General features: G+C 43.1%; 1 protein-coding gene across 1 annotated transcript in view; it reads right to left on the reverse strand.

Annotated features, from left to right (window-relative positions):
• PKD1L1 (polycystin 1 like 1, transient receptor potential channel interacting) overlaps nucleotides 1–12359 on the reverse strand; it is a 116124-nt gene that overhangs the window by 18827 nt on the left and 84938 nt on the right. Inside the window, exons 39-41 of the mRNA XM_023639041.2 lie at nucleotides 11901–12077; nucleotides 9904–10022; nucleotides 3859–3969 (exon numbers count right to left, since the gene is read on the reverse strand). Of these exons, the coding sequence (XP_023494809.1) occupies nucleotides 3859–3969; nucleotides 9904–10022; nucleotides 11901–12077 (407 nt within the window). The remainder of the gene's footprint in view (nucleotides 1–3858; nucleotides 3970–9903; nucleotides 10023–11900; nucleotides 12078–12359) is intronic.

The raw sequence follows: 12359 nt of genomic DNA on the forward strand, positions 1-12359 counted from the left end.
ACCCATTATAAACCAGGACACATAAATATCCCTGCCCGGTGGACAGAGTGTCTAGAAGTAGTGAGATTTTGATTCCTGGGGAAACACTGGTCTACGCAAACCAGCGGGGAGTCAGCCTCTGAGCCATTAACCCAAGCAAATGTACTGCTCGGCACATGAGACACCACACAAATATTATCTCAGCTGCAATATTTCTGATTTGAGTATCAAGAGGCAAAAATTCATATGAGAAATACATCAAGTAATGCTGACTTACAAAATGTGAAATAAAAAATAAACTGGCAAAGCCAGAAATTTTTCAGGTTTAGAGTCTCATTTCCGGACAGAACCACCCAAACGGTCACTTTGTCTTGCACACAGCGCCACCTGCCGGCACAAACTGTGCACCTGCACAGGTGGGAGAGGTGAGAAGTTGGCCATTAACAGAAAGAGCTGCTTGCTCTTTTTGCAAATGAGGAGGCAGAAAATACCACTTCATTTTACTGCCAGAAGTTTCACTAGTAAAAAGTTGGATTACTGAGTTATGGAGAGTCCAGACTCGTGAACAAGAACTTACAGCTCCTACTTTACTAGTGGATCCGAAATCTACACTTGCTCACCATTATCTGGGTGGGTATCAGTCATCTTCTCTCTTGTAGAAGATAGAAATAAACATGTCCTTAAATAACAGATAATATTAAATAGATTTGCTGGCCACCTACCCATGCCAAAAAATTCAGCAAAAATAATTTACGTAAGATTAAATTACTTAGTCAAAGGCAACATCTTCACAGGAAAACTGCAGGAATGTGTTTTTAAATATTCTCCAGAGAAAGTAAACTTTGGAACACATTATTTTATTTCCTACCTCTGAAACTATAGTAAAGAGTTAATATGAATTCAGATCATGCACTTCACTGCTTTGAAAGAACTATCAGACTGACTATTTTTGGCAGGTGAAAATAAAGTCTGACCATTGATTGAATAACAACTTTCAATAACAAAGGAATGCTGTACTAAATGTATGCATGGATCATAGCTCGCCACCCAATTTCAGAAACACTGACGTGGAGAAGAAATAGACACAACACAATGTTGTCAGTGCTTGCCTCTGGGTGCTACTATGTTGAAAATTTTTCTGCTTTCTAATTTTCAGTTCTTCCATGTTTACCTACGATGAACATTACTACTCTATAAAGTAAGAAGAAACAGATGATTTTATTCTTTTTGTTGCTATTGTAAATGGGATTGTATTCTTGATTTCTATTTCTGCTACTTCATTGTTAGTGTATAGGAATGCAACTAGTTTTTTAAAATTGATTTTGTACCCTGCAACTTTGTTGTAGTGGTTGATTACTTTTATTAGGTTTCTGGTGGATTCTTCAGGGTTTTCTGTATATAGAATGATGTTATCTGCAAATAGTGAAAGTTTCACTTCTTCCTTTCCAATTTGTAATCCTTTTATTTCTTTCTCTTGCCTAATTGCTCTGGCCAATACCTCCAGTACTATGCTGAATAGGAGTGGCGGGAATGAGCACCCGTGTGGAGGTGAAAGATCTGTACACTGAAAACTATGACATTATTGAAAGAAATTGAAGAAGACATAAAGAAATGGAAGGATATTCCATCTTCACTGGTTGGAAGAATAAACATAGTTAAAATGTCCATACTATCTAAAGCAATCTACAGAGTCAATGCAATCCCAATCAGAATCCCAGTGTCATTCTTCACGGAAATAGAACAAAGAATCCAAAAATTTATATGGAACAACAAAAGACCTCAAATAGCCAAAGCAATCCTGAGAACAAAAAAACAAGCCTGGAGGCATCACAATCCCTGACTTCAAAACATACTACAAAGCTATAGTAATCAAAACAGCATGGCACTGGCACAAAAACAGACAAACAGATCAATGGATCAGAATTGAAAGCCCAGAAATAAAACCACACATCTATGGACAGCTTATCTTTGACAGAGGAGCCAAGAACGCACAATGGAGAAAAAAAAGTCTCTTCAATAAATGGTGTTGGGAAAACTGGACAGCCACATGCAAAAGAATGAAAGTAGACCATTATCTTGCACCATACACAAAATTTACCTCAAAATGTATTAAAGATTTGAATTTAAGACCTGAAACCATAAAACTCCTAGAAGAAAATATAGACAGTACACTCTTTGACATTGGTCTTAACAGCATCTTTTTGAATACCGTGTCTACTCAGGCAAGGGAAACAAAAGAAAAAGTTAACAAATGGGACTACATCAGACTGAAAAGCTTCTGCAAAGCAAAGGGAACCATGAACAAAATGGAAAGACAACCCACCAACTGGGAGAAAATATTTGCAAATCATTTATCAGACAAGCGGTTAATCTCCAAAATATATAAAGAACTCATACAAATCAACCTGATCAAAAAATGGGCAGAATATATGAACAGACATTTTTCCAAGAAAGATACACAGATGACCAACAGACACATGAGACGATGCTCAACATGTCTAATTATTAGGGAAATCCAAATCAAAACTACAATGAGATATCACCTTACAAGTGTCGGATGGCTATAATTACCAAGAAAAAACCCAGCAAATATTGGAGACAATGAGGAGAAAAGGGAACCCTCATACACTGATGGTGGGAGTGCAACCTGGTACAGCCACTATGGCAAGCAGTATGGAGATTTCTCAAAAAATTAAAAATAGCCATCTAGCTATCCCACTACTGGGTATTTATCCAAAGAACTTGAAATCAATGATCCAAAGAGATTTATGCACCCCTAGGCTCATTGCAGCATTATTCACAATAGCCAAGATGTGGAAGCAACCCAAGCGCCCTTCTGTAGATGGATGCATGAAGGGACCAAGATGTGGTATATATGTATTACATATGCAATGGAATACTACTCAGCCATAAAAAAGACAAAATTGTCCCATTTGCAAGAACATGGATGGGCCTTGAGGTTATGATGTTAAGCGAAATAAGCTAGACAGAGAAAGACAAATACTGCATGACTTCACTCATATGGGGAAGATAAACAAATACGTGGATAAAGAGAACAGATTAGTGGTTACCAGACGGGAAGGGGGCTGAGGGTGTGTGAAAGGGATAAAGGGGCACATATGTATGGTGATGGATAAAAATTAGACTTTTAGGTGTGAGCATGATGAAGTATATTCAGGAATTGGTAAATAATAATGTACACCCGAAATTACACAATGTTATAAACCATCATAATCCCAATAAAACTACTTGGAAAAAAAGAAAACAAAGACTTTAAAAAGTCCTGAAAATAAAAAAAAATTAAAAACCAGAAACAAATGAACACTTGAGAAATGGTAGAGAACTAGAGGGAGTATTACAACTGTTTGAAATTGGCTGTCATTGATTGTGAATTGCAACAACATCCTTTGACTGAAGAACTCAGATGTCTTCAGCAAAAAAGAAATTGTGAAACCCAGTTTTGGCACAGCATCTAGGCTCCCCCACCTTAAGGTGCTTTTAAAATATCATTGTTCCACTATTTACCAAAATGAGATGCTATGAACACGCCCAAAGTCTGCAAATGGAGGCCTCCTATTAACACTGGGAAAACAGTGTCCCCGAGTCAGTCTGACAACCTTTTCCATGTTTCCTGTGAGGGACAGTGGAGAAGGGTCTTCTCTGCGCCTCCGTCTCGCAAAGGTAAACTGTCCCAAGGGGGTGATTGCACGGTCTGCAGGGTCCCTTCCTGACAGTCTGTCTGTATCAGCAGACAAAGATTAGAGTCACCCTCACTCCGGAACCCTGAGCTCTGGGCCCCCATGGGCATATGCTCGCCGTGAACACATCATTCCTCGTGCAGTGGCCCCAGGACCAGACAGGTTTGCCGAAACTTCTTACCTTGTAAATTCATTTTGGATGGCTCGATTGAGAGAATATTCATCCCCAGAGAATTTCCCATGAATTATAAACAAATGCAGGAGCAGCATGAGGATGTACATGCAAATGTCTCTACAAGAAAGAAATTTTAAAGTTAGCATCCTCACAGACCTGGCAAAACATTTTTAATGGAAGTGGTTTTTAAATGCCCAGGTGGAAATTTTTGTATAAAGTGTGAGATATGTGTGTATGTGCAAATAACATCCAATTTTCTAGTACCATTTTTGAAGAAGCCTCTTCTTTCTCCATTGGGTTGCCTCTGTGCCTTTTAGAACGAGCAAATTTGTGTGGTCCATTTCTGGCTCTCTATTCTGTTCCTGATCTACGTGTCTGTTGTGTCACTAATTCCATACTGTCTTCGTTACTGTCGCTTTGTAGTAAGTCCTGTAGTCGGGTAGTGTCAGTCCTTCCACTTTGTTCTTCTTTTTCAAAATTGCTTGGTTAGTCTAGTTCCTTTGTTTCCCACGTAAATTTTAGAATCAGCTTGTCAATACCTATAAAAAAGCTTGCAGGATTTTTGTTAGGATTGCATTGAATCTGCAGATCAAATTGGAAAGAACTGACACCTTGACACTACAGCCATGCACCGCATAATGATGTTCCATCAAACACGGACCATAAAATTAGTCCCATATAGCCTAGGTCTGTAGTAGGCTATACTATGTAGGTTTGTGTAGACATGCTCTATGATGTTTGCACAATGACAAAGTTGCCTAAGGACACATTTCTCAGAATGGAGCCCTGTTAAGGAAAGAGTTACTGGATGTATTGAGTGTTCCAATCAATGAACACCGTATCTCTCTCCATTTAATAGGATCTTCTTAGATTTATTTTGTTAGCGCTTTGTGGTTTTCAGCATACACATTCTGCATGTTTTCTTAGGTTTATATCTATGTACTTCATGTCTTTGGTGCTATTGTAAATGACATTGCTTTTCAAATTTTAAATTCCAATCATTCATTGCTGGTATATAGGAACATGATTGACTTTACGTTGACTTTTATCCTGCAACCTTTCTAAATTTACCTTTTAGTTCTTGGAGCCTTTTTCATAGATTATTTGGGATTTTCTGCATAGACTATTCACGTCATCTGCCAATGAACTTCTTTATTTTTTCCTTTCAAATCTGTAAGCTTTTAATTTCTTTTCCTTGCCTGGTGCGCTGCTTAGGACTTCCACTATGAGGTTTAGTAGGAGTGGTGAGAGAGGACAAGCTTGCCTTGTTTCTGATCTTAAAAAGCACTCGCTGTCTCGCCATTCAGTCTGAGGCGAGGTGTAGGGTTTTCATAGACACCTTTTATTAGTTTAGGGGAGCTCCCTTCTATTCCTACTTTGCTGAGAGCTGAGGTTTCTTTTTTCATGACCGAATGTCCAATTTTGTCAATTGCTTTTTTTCTGCATCTCTTGAGATGATCATACGATTTTTTAAACTTCATCTGTTAACATGGTGGATTACATTAACTATTTTCTTCTCATGTCTCTTTTAATCTATAGGTAGCATTTCCATCTCTTTTTGGTTTTTTTGCAGTTTATTTGTTGAGAAAACTGGCTCTTTGTGCTGTAGATCTCTCACAGGCTTGCTTCCCGTGGGGACCTGCTGAGTGTGCTCTCACTGAAAACTGCCAGTGGGCACAAAAGCTCGATCGGATGAAGACTGGGCTGTTTTGAGCAGGTTACCCCATAGGTGATGTATGTTTTCGATCAGGAGACACACAATGCCTGATTGCCTCTCTTTTTTGTATTGGCTGTTGTTGATAAATTAATGCTTAGACTCATTCATTCATTAAAGGTTACAAAAATGGTCAGGTTCTAATTCGATCATTTTGGCTTCGTCCATTAGCTGGAATATCTCTATAATGAGAAATACCCCCTCTCCTTTATGCGATTTCCCGGGGGGCGTATTTGCATAGGAAAGACGGGGTTGATACTTCATCACCAGTTTTTTTAAAGTTGGTTCCTGAACATCCGCCAACACTGATCAATTACATTTTTGGCATCATCACAAACTCATGGCTTTATGTACATTTGATGTTCGTTACAGTTCCAATTCGTTACAGTTACTGTTCCTGATTGGATGTCAAATTACCCCATCTTTGACCCAAGTGAACCTCTACAAATTGGCTTCTGACTCCAGTAGTCATTAACTGCTTCCTTGCTTAAGAAATATTCCAGACTTATCTTCTACATTTTCTATCACAGACTTGAAATCAGGAATTCCAATGATTCCTAGTTCTTTTTGGTGGAAAATGGTATTTGTAGACCAGGATGTAGGTGCTAGGGGGTGCCCACTGCTCCTGAGTTGTTTTTAGACCTTTTCTTAGCAGACACACCTGGAAAAACATTTTTTTCCTTAAAAAAAATAATATTATTTTGTACTTATAATTTCAGTTCAAATTCAGGACTACAGGGTTTTAACTCTTTTGAACTCAAGTCTGTATCTCCTTTCTCCCACACCAAGAATCCCACTTTCAAGGTTACCAGGAACGGCAGAATTAGAAAGTCATGGAATTCCTCATTTGTTTTATCTCACTATGAATCAATAATCGGAATAAAGATACCAACTCTCCCCTAACAATACAGCTAGTAAATAATACCTGTACAACTTTTTTCCCTAGGTGTTTTTTTTTACGTCCTTAGGGACTAGACTTGTAAAGTCAAATTTTTAAATTTTAACACAAAGTTTTGAAAATTATATTCCTTCCCTCCCCCATAAGTAACTATTTTCTAAAGTGGTACGGGCTCTCTCTCCTTGTTTGTTTTATTTAGGATAAGTGGATGCACATGAATTAGATGTCTATCTTCTTCCACTAAGGGTTGGCAGCACCTGCACCTTCCTCTCCACCCTGCCTCTCTCCTGGAGCAGACTCCGGAGAGTTCTCCCCAAGTGTGCACAGATGGTCCTCGTGTGTTTTTGTAGCCGAGCACTGCTCCACTGCGTTCTGGTCCCCTCAGAAGAGATCTGGGTTATTTCTAGGCTATTCCTATTATAACAGGTCCTGCACCACTTGTCTTGTGCCTGGGTCCTCTCGTGTTTTTGCTAATTTAAGAGTGATCCCTAGAAGTGGGCATGCTGGGTGAAGGGTGAATGCTCCTATAACTGTGTTGGAGATTTCCAAATTCGCCCACAGGGGCGCTACCATTTTACCTTCACACCAGCACTGCGGGATGGCACCTGTTTTCCACAAGCTCACCAACCAGAGAACGCAGTCAAATTTTGGATTTTCAGTTTTAATTGGCACTTCTCTTCCTGTAAGTGGAGGTGCCATTTGCATTTCTTTTTTTCTGTGAACTGTCTATTCACTTCTCGAGCCCATTTTTTGTTCTGAAGAGTTGTTGGTCCTTTTCATTTTTTGAACCTTTTTATATACTCAGATGAGACCTTTGTTACAAATATTTTCTCCTTGTCATTATCTTTACTTTGCACAGTATCATTTGCCACAGTTTGGTTTTCTTTCTTCTTCAAGTTTTATGTCACCAACTTATTTTTCTTTTCCCTTTTTGTTTCTGGATTTTTAGTCATATGGAAGTTTTTCCTTTTTTTTTTCTTTTAAAGATTGGCACCTGAGCTAACAACTGTTGCCAATCTTTTTTTTTCTTCTTCTGCTTTATCTCTCCAACCCGCCCCCCACCCCCCCGCACAGAGTTATATATCTTGGTTGTGGGTCCTTCTAGTTGTGGCATGTGGGACGCCGCCTCAATGTGACCTGACGAGCAGTGCCATGTCCGCGCCCAGGATCCGAACCCTGGGCCGTCGCAGCGGAGCGCGCAAACTTAACCACTCGGCCACCGAGCTGGCCCTGGAAGTTTTTCTCACTCACAGGTCACAGAGGAACTTACTCATGCTTTCTTCTAGAACTTGTATGGTTTTGCTTTTTACATTTAAAGCTTTATCCAGTTGGACTTTACCTGTGTATGGTGTGATGAAGCATCCAATTTTATTGTTTTCCATATGAGTATTCAGTTATCCCAATTCCACTTATGAAAAATTCCACCTTCTACAAAGATTTGCAATGCCACCTTATCACGTATTCACTTTGGCATTCGTGTCTGGGTTTCCTCTTCTGCTGCATGGAGCTGTTGTTATTCAAGTGCCCAAGGCCCCTCTCCTGGAGCAGAGGGCTGCAGCCCGCTTTACCGTCGTGGAGCAGAGCTAGCCTCACCTCCTTGCTCTGCCTGGTCAGGGTTTCCTGGCTGGCTATTTGTGTTTGTTCTTCCAAAGTAACTTTATAATTGAGCAGAACTAGGAAATAAAATCTGATGGCATTTTATTGGGATTGTATTAAATTCATAAATGGATTTTAGAGAGAACTTAGGAAGACATGACATTGTGTCTTCCTAGTCAAGAACATGGAGCGTGTTTCCTTTGCTTTTGTCTATATTTGTGTTTTTCAGGTCTTCCTATATAAGTATTGTACATTTCTTCTTAAGATCATGCCTAAGTGCTTTCACTGTATTTTATTTATGTGCTGCGTTGAATGGAGTCTCTGTTGCATCTTTTCCTGGCTTGCACTTGGGTACAGAAGGATATTGGGTTTTGTATTTTAATTTTATAACCTGCTTCTTTACTAAATTTCCTTACTGTCTATATTATTTTGTTTGTTTGTTTTTGTGCGATTTTCCATAATTTATTGCTGTCATAGGCAAAAAGGCTGGTTTGCCTCTCTCCCAGTCTGCTGTCTCCCACAGCTCTCTCTGGGCCTGCCTGTCCTGCTGGGTCTGGGCGCTGCCCCAGTGTCTTCCCCTCCCTCTGTGTGAGGCGGGGCCTGGGCATAGCCGGGCTTGGTTAGTTTCTAGGGCTCAGCTGGCTGGCTGGCTCCAGACTTGCAGGCTTGCCCTCACCTGGGAGTGGGAGTCTCAGAGGAACCCCCCACATTGCCCATGAATAATGCCTGTGGCGCCTAGGGTCCTCCAGTTCTCAGGCTGTCAGCACCCCAGCACTTCCTTCTGCCTGGTTCTGTAGAATGCCCAGCTACAGGTCTCCGGGTGCTCACTGGTTTGTCCCACCTGCCTTTGGGGGCCTGTGGAGGACAACTCCTCATCTCGTTTTGTTAAAATGCATGTGTTCTGTGGGTTTTGTTCTGCTATCTAATTGCTTCATTTTTGTGGGGAGATTTGGCAAGATTAAAACCCTTGCCACAGCTCCACTTCCTCTTCTTCCATCCTCTCCCACTCTCCTTTGAACGTGACATTCTAATGGTGCCCCACACTGTACTGAAGGAGTCTTTAAGAAGACAGCTGGAGGTGGTTCCATTGCACGCTTTAACTAAACTACATTTGGAAAAATATCAGGAATTCCCAAATCCTTGACCAACTACATCAGAAGGATTTGAGACACACCAAATAATGTTTGGAATTTAGAAAAAGTTTCAGCTAGTGTGTATATAAGGCTCCTTACAGTAGTTCAACCCAACATCCACCATGGATGAGGTGGGAGAATGGGTACCATTGAGAGAAACGGGTCTGAGGTCTAAGCTGCAGAGGTTTGTCATGAGCGTGCTATTTCTTAAGTTTTGTGTTTTATCTAAAAAAAAATCAAGCAGATTTCGCCTTGAGTACCATAATGTATCTGTTTGTATTTTAACATTAAACTATTTTATAAATACTTGTCATTGGGCTAAATTGATGCACCAGGAAGAGGTGTTTAATTTTTCTTATGCCTTCCTGCACCCGTGTGTACCCTAGTTGGACAAGCAGAAGTCCCCAGCAGCATGCTAAGTATAGATACGGTGGGGATCAAATCTGATTATGTGCGTGAACATCTGCATTGATAAGGGAGCTGAGGCCCAGAGGGGTAAATTTCTTAACCAGTTTCTCAGCCCTGCTACTGGCAGAACCAAGCAGTTCAGTTTCTCTGCATCCCACGCACTGAAGAGCTCGGTGGTCCAGCTGAAATGGTGGCATTGGGGCCAGCAAGGCTTCCCACCTGTGCTCCCGACTCCCAGATGCTGATGGCCCTCCCTTGAAAGGGGAGCTGGACCAGAGCAGCCATCGCAGGCCTCCACCTACCTCAGCTCCTCTCGAGTTCGCATTTCTCTTCTCATCCTCTCCCTGGTGACTCTGAGCTGGGCTGGGGACGGCGGACATGCCCAGCGCAGGCGGCGTGCTCGTTGTCGGGCAGCCAAGACCTGTGGGGATGAGGGAGCCCTGAGCCTGGGGCTGCGGGGAAGGGAGAGAGGGCCTGGCATTCCCGCCAGGCCAAGCAAGGGCAGCATTGCTACCTTTGCACTGGGACCAGGGTTTGGGGACAGCATTACTTTGTGCGGATCCCATATACCAGGTTGTAGGGAAGCAGGTCGGGGAAAGGAGTGGATCCGTTACAAACTCTGCTCCCGTCCCGGGCCAGCCTGTTGACGGGGGTCCCAACTGCCCCATCACACACAGTGGCTGCACCTGAGGGGCCTGTTTGCCACTGTCAATCACAGGGGACATTCTTTTGGCATTTGCACGGTATGTTCTCTTAGAGATGCTCAGGGTGGAAAAGCCACTTTGAAGTATGGTCTTAGCAAGAAATGACCTCTGTTTTCCTTTTTTTAAAAAGCACCATTACTTTCATATTAAATTTGTGTCTGGTGAGGGCATGGCAGCAGCCAGGGAAGGTAGTCATTTGTTTATTTCTCACTCATTCAATCAACACACATCTCCTGAGCCAGGCACTGGGTCGGGTACTTGGGACAGCTCACAAATCAGGGGCAGTCTTTTCTCTCAGAAATGTATGGCAAGTTCATAAACAATGGAAGGTTAAATTGGGAAGTTACATGTGCAGAACCTTCCGGAGTCCTGAGGAAGGACATGGCAGGGCTGCTGGACACCTCGGGAAGTCAGGTGAGCGGGGCACCAGCACCGGATCAGGGCTGCATTCATGGGAAGGTCCTACCCCCGAGGCTGAGACTATAGACAGAGAAGGAGTAGACGGCAGCACAGTAGGTGCAGCGGCACACGAGACAGAAAAGGAAAGAGAGTCTCTGAAGAAGACGGGAAAGTCCAGATCCGAAAGGTGGAGGGAAACCAGGACAATGCGGCTTCTCAAATGCCACTGGGCTGAGGGTGCAGGAGAAAGGGGTGAGATGGACTGAGGTTTGGAGCCCAGACCCAACGTTACTACTCATGAGCCTTGGTCTAGCTACTTGATGCCTCCAGGCTTCAATTTTACTCATCTTCAAAAGGGGGTGCAACACTGCTCCCACTTCGTAAGGTGTTGTAAGGAATAAATGATGCCATAAGCGTAAACAAAGTGTGTGAGAGAAGCCGAGCGCAGAGTTGACACTCACCGCACATTTATCATCAGCATCAGGCGTCCCGGGTAAGGCTGGGAGTTACAGGGGAGGAAGCCTTCGGACAGGTCACCACAGTGGCCATTTGGCCAGTAGGAGCTCATGGTCTCCTCTGAGAGGATGGGAGTAGGGATGGGGAGCCGTGGGGATGAGGTCTGTCCGTGAGTGACCTGGGACTGTGTCCTTGGTCGGAGCCGACTGCTAGTCATTCCACACAAGTACACAATGCCTACTGCAGGTCATTGCCCTAGGTTAGCAACAAGCCCGTGCACTTCTTTGTGAGGGCCCGGAGACCTTTCACTTCCTTCACGGCATCCACACTGTGCAGGAGAACTCCACACACACAACAGGAAAGACTGACTTTCAGAAAGAAGTAAGGAAGGAGGGAGGGAGGAAGGAGTAACTTTTCCCTGTGTCCACCGAAATGCATATGACTTAAAAATTCTCCAAAATCATGGCCAAGAATTACATGTCCCATTTGCTTCAATACTTTAAAGTAAGCTCATGTTCTGGGTGCTCCGATTTCTCTGGGATTAGGGTAAGGGTAAGGAAATAGATCCCACGTGCTTGCTATCACATAGAATATGCAAAGCAGCATAAGGAATTAAAATGTATCCACGCATCTCCCAGAACACAACCGAATTTGAATTCAAGAGTGAGTTCAGATTCGCACGATGGGGACATAAGGCAGTTCAGTAAAGCCCGGTTAACGTGCACGGACTGTATCCTCACTTTTTCCACCTCACTTGCACTGTCAGGAATGCTGCAGCCTGAAGAAAGGGGCATGCGGGTCCTGGAAAGTTCTTCCAGTTCAGAGTCCAGACCCTTGGTAGCTTCACGTAAAGACTCAGTGAAGAAGTGCTTGTCGTCTTTCCTTCTCCAAGCAAAGCCCAATGCCGCGAGGCCGATCTGGAAGGAGACAGCGACACACGGAGTCACCGCACCACGTCTGTGCGCCCCAGAGCTGCCCTTGTTTCCTGGTGGGACGGGACTCTGGGCCTAGCTTAAACACACACTAGTGTGTCACTTGCGTTGGTTCTGGCCCACTCACTCCCCAGGCGAGGCCTTGGGCCAGAGACTCTGCTCCCCAAGTCTCAGGGTCCCAATGAAAGACGGGGGGTGAAGAGGCTCCCTCCCGCTGGGATCTGTCTGAGGACTAGCTGAGAGGCCCACATGCGGCTCCGCACGAGG

The sequence above is a fragment of the Equus caballus genome, chromosome 4 (genome assembly GCF_041296265.1).
Source record: "Equus caballus isolate H_3958 breed thoroughbred chromosome 4, TB-T2T, whole genome shotgun sequence".
NCBI classification, from domain to species: Eukaryota; Metazoa; Chordata; class Mammalia; order Perissodactyla; family Equidae; genus Equus; species Equus caballus.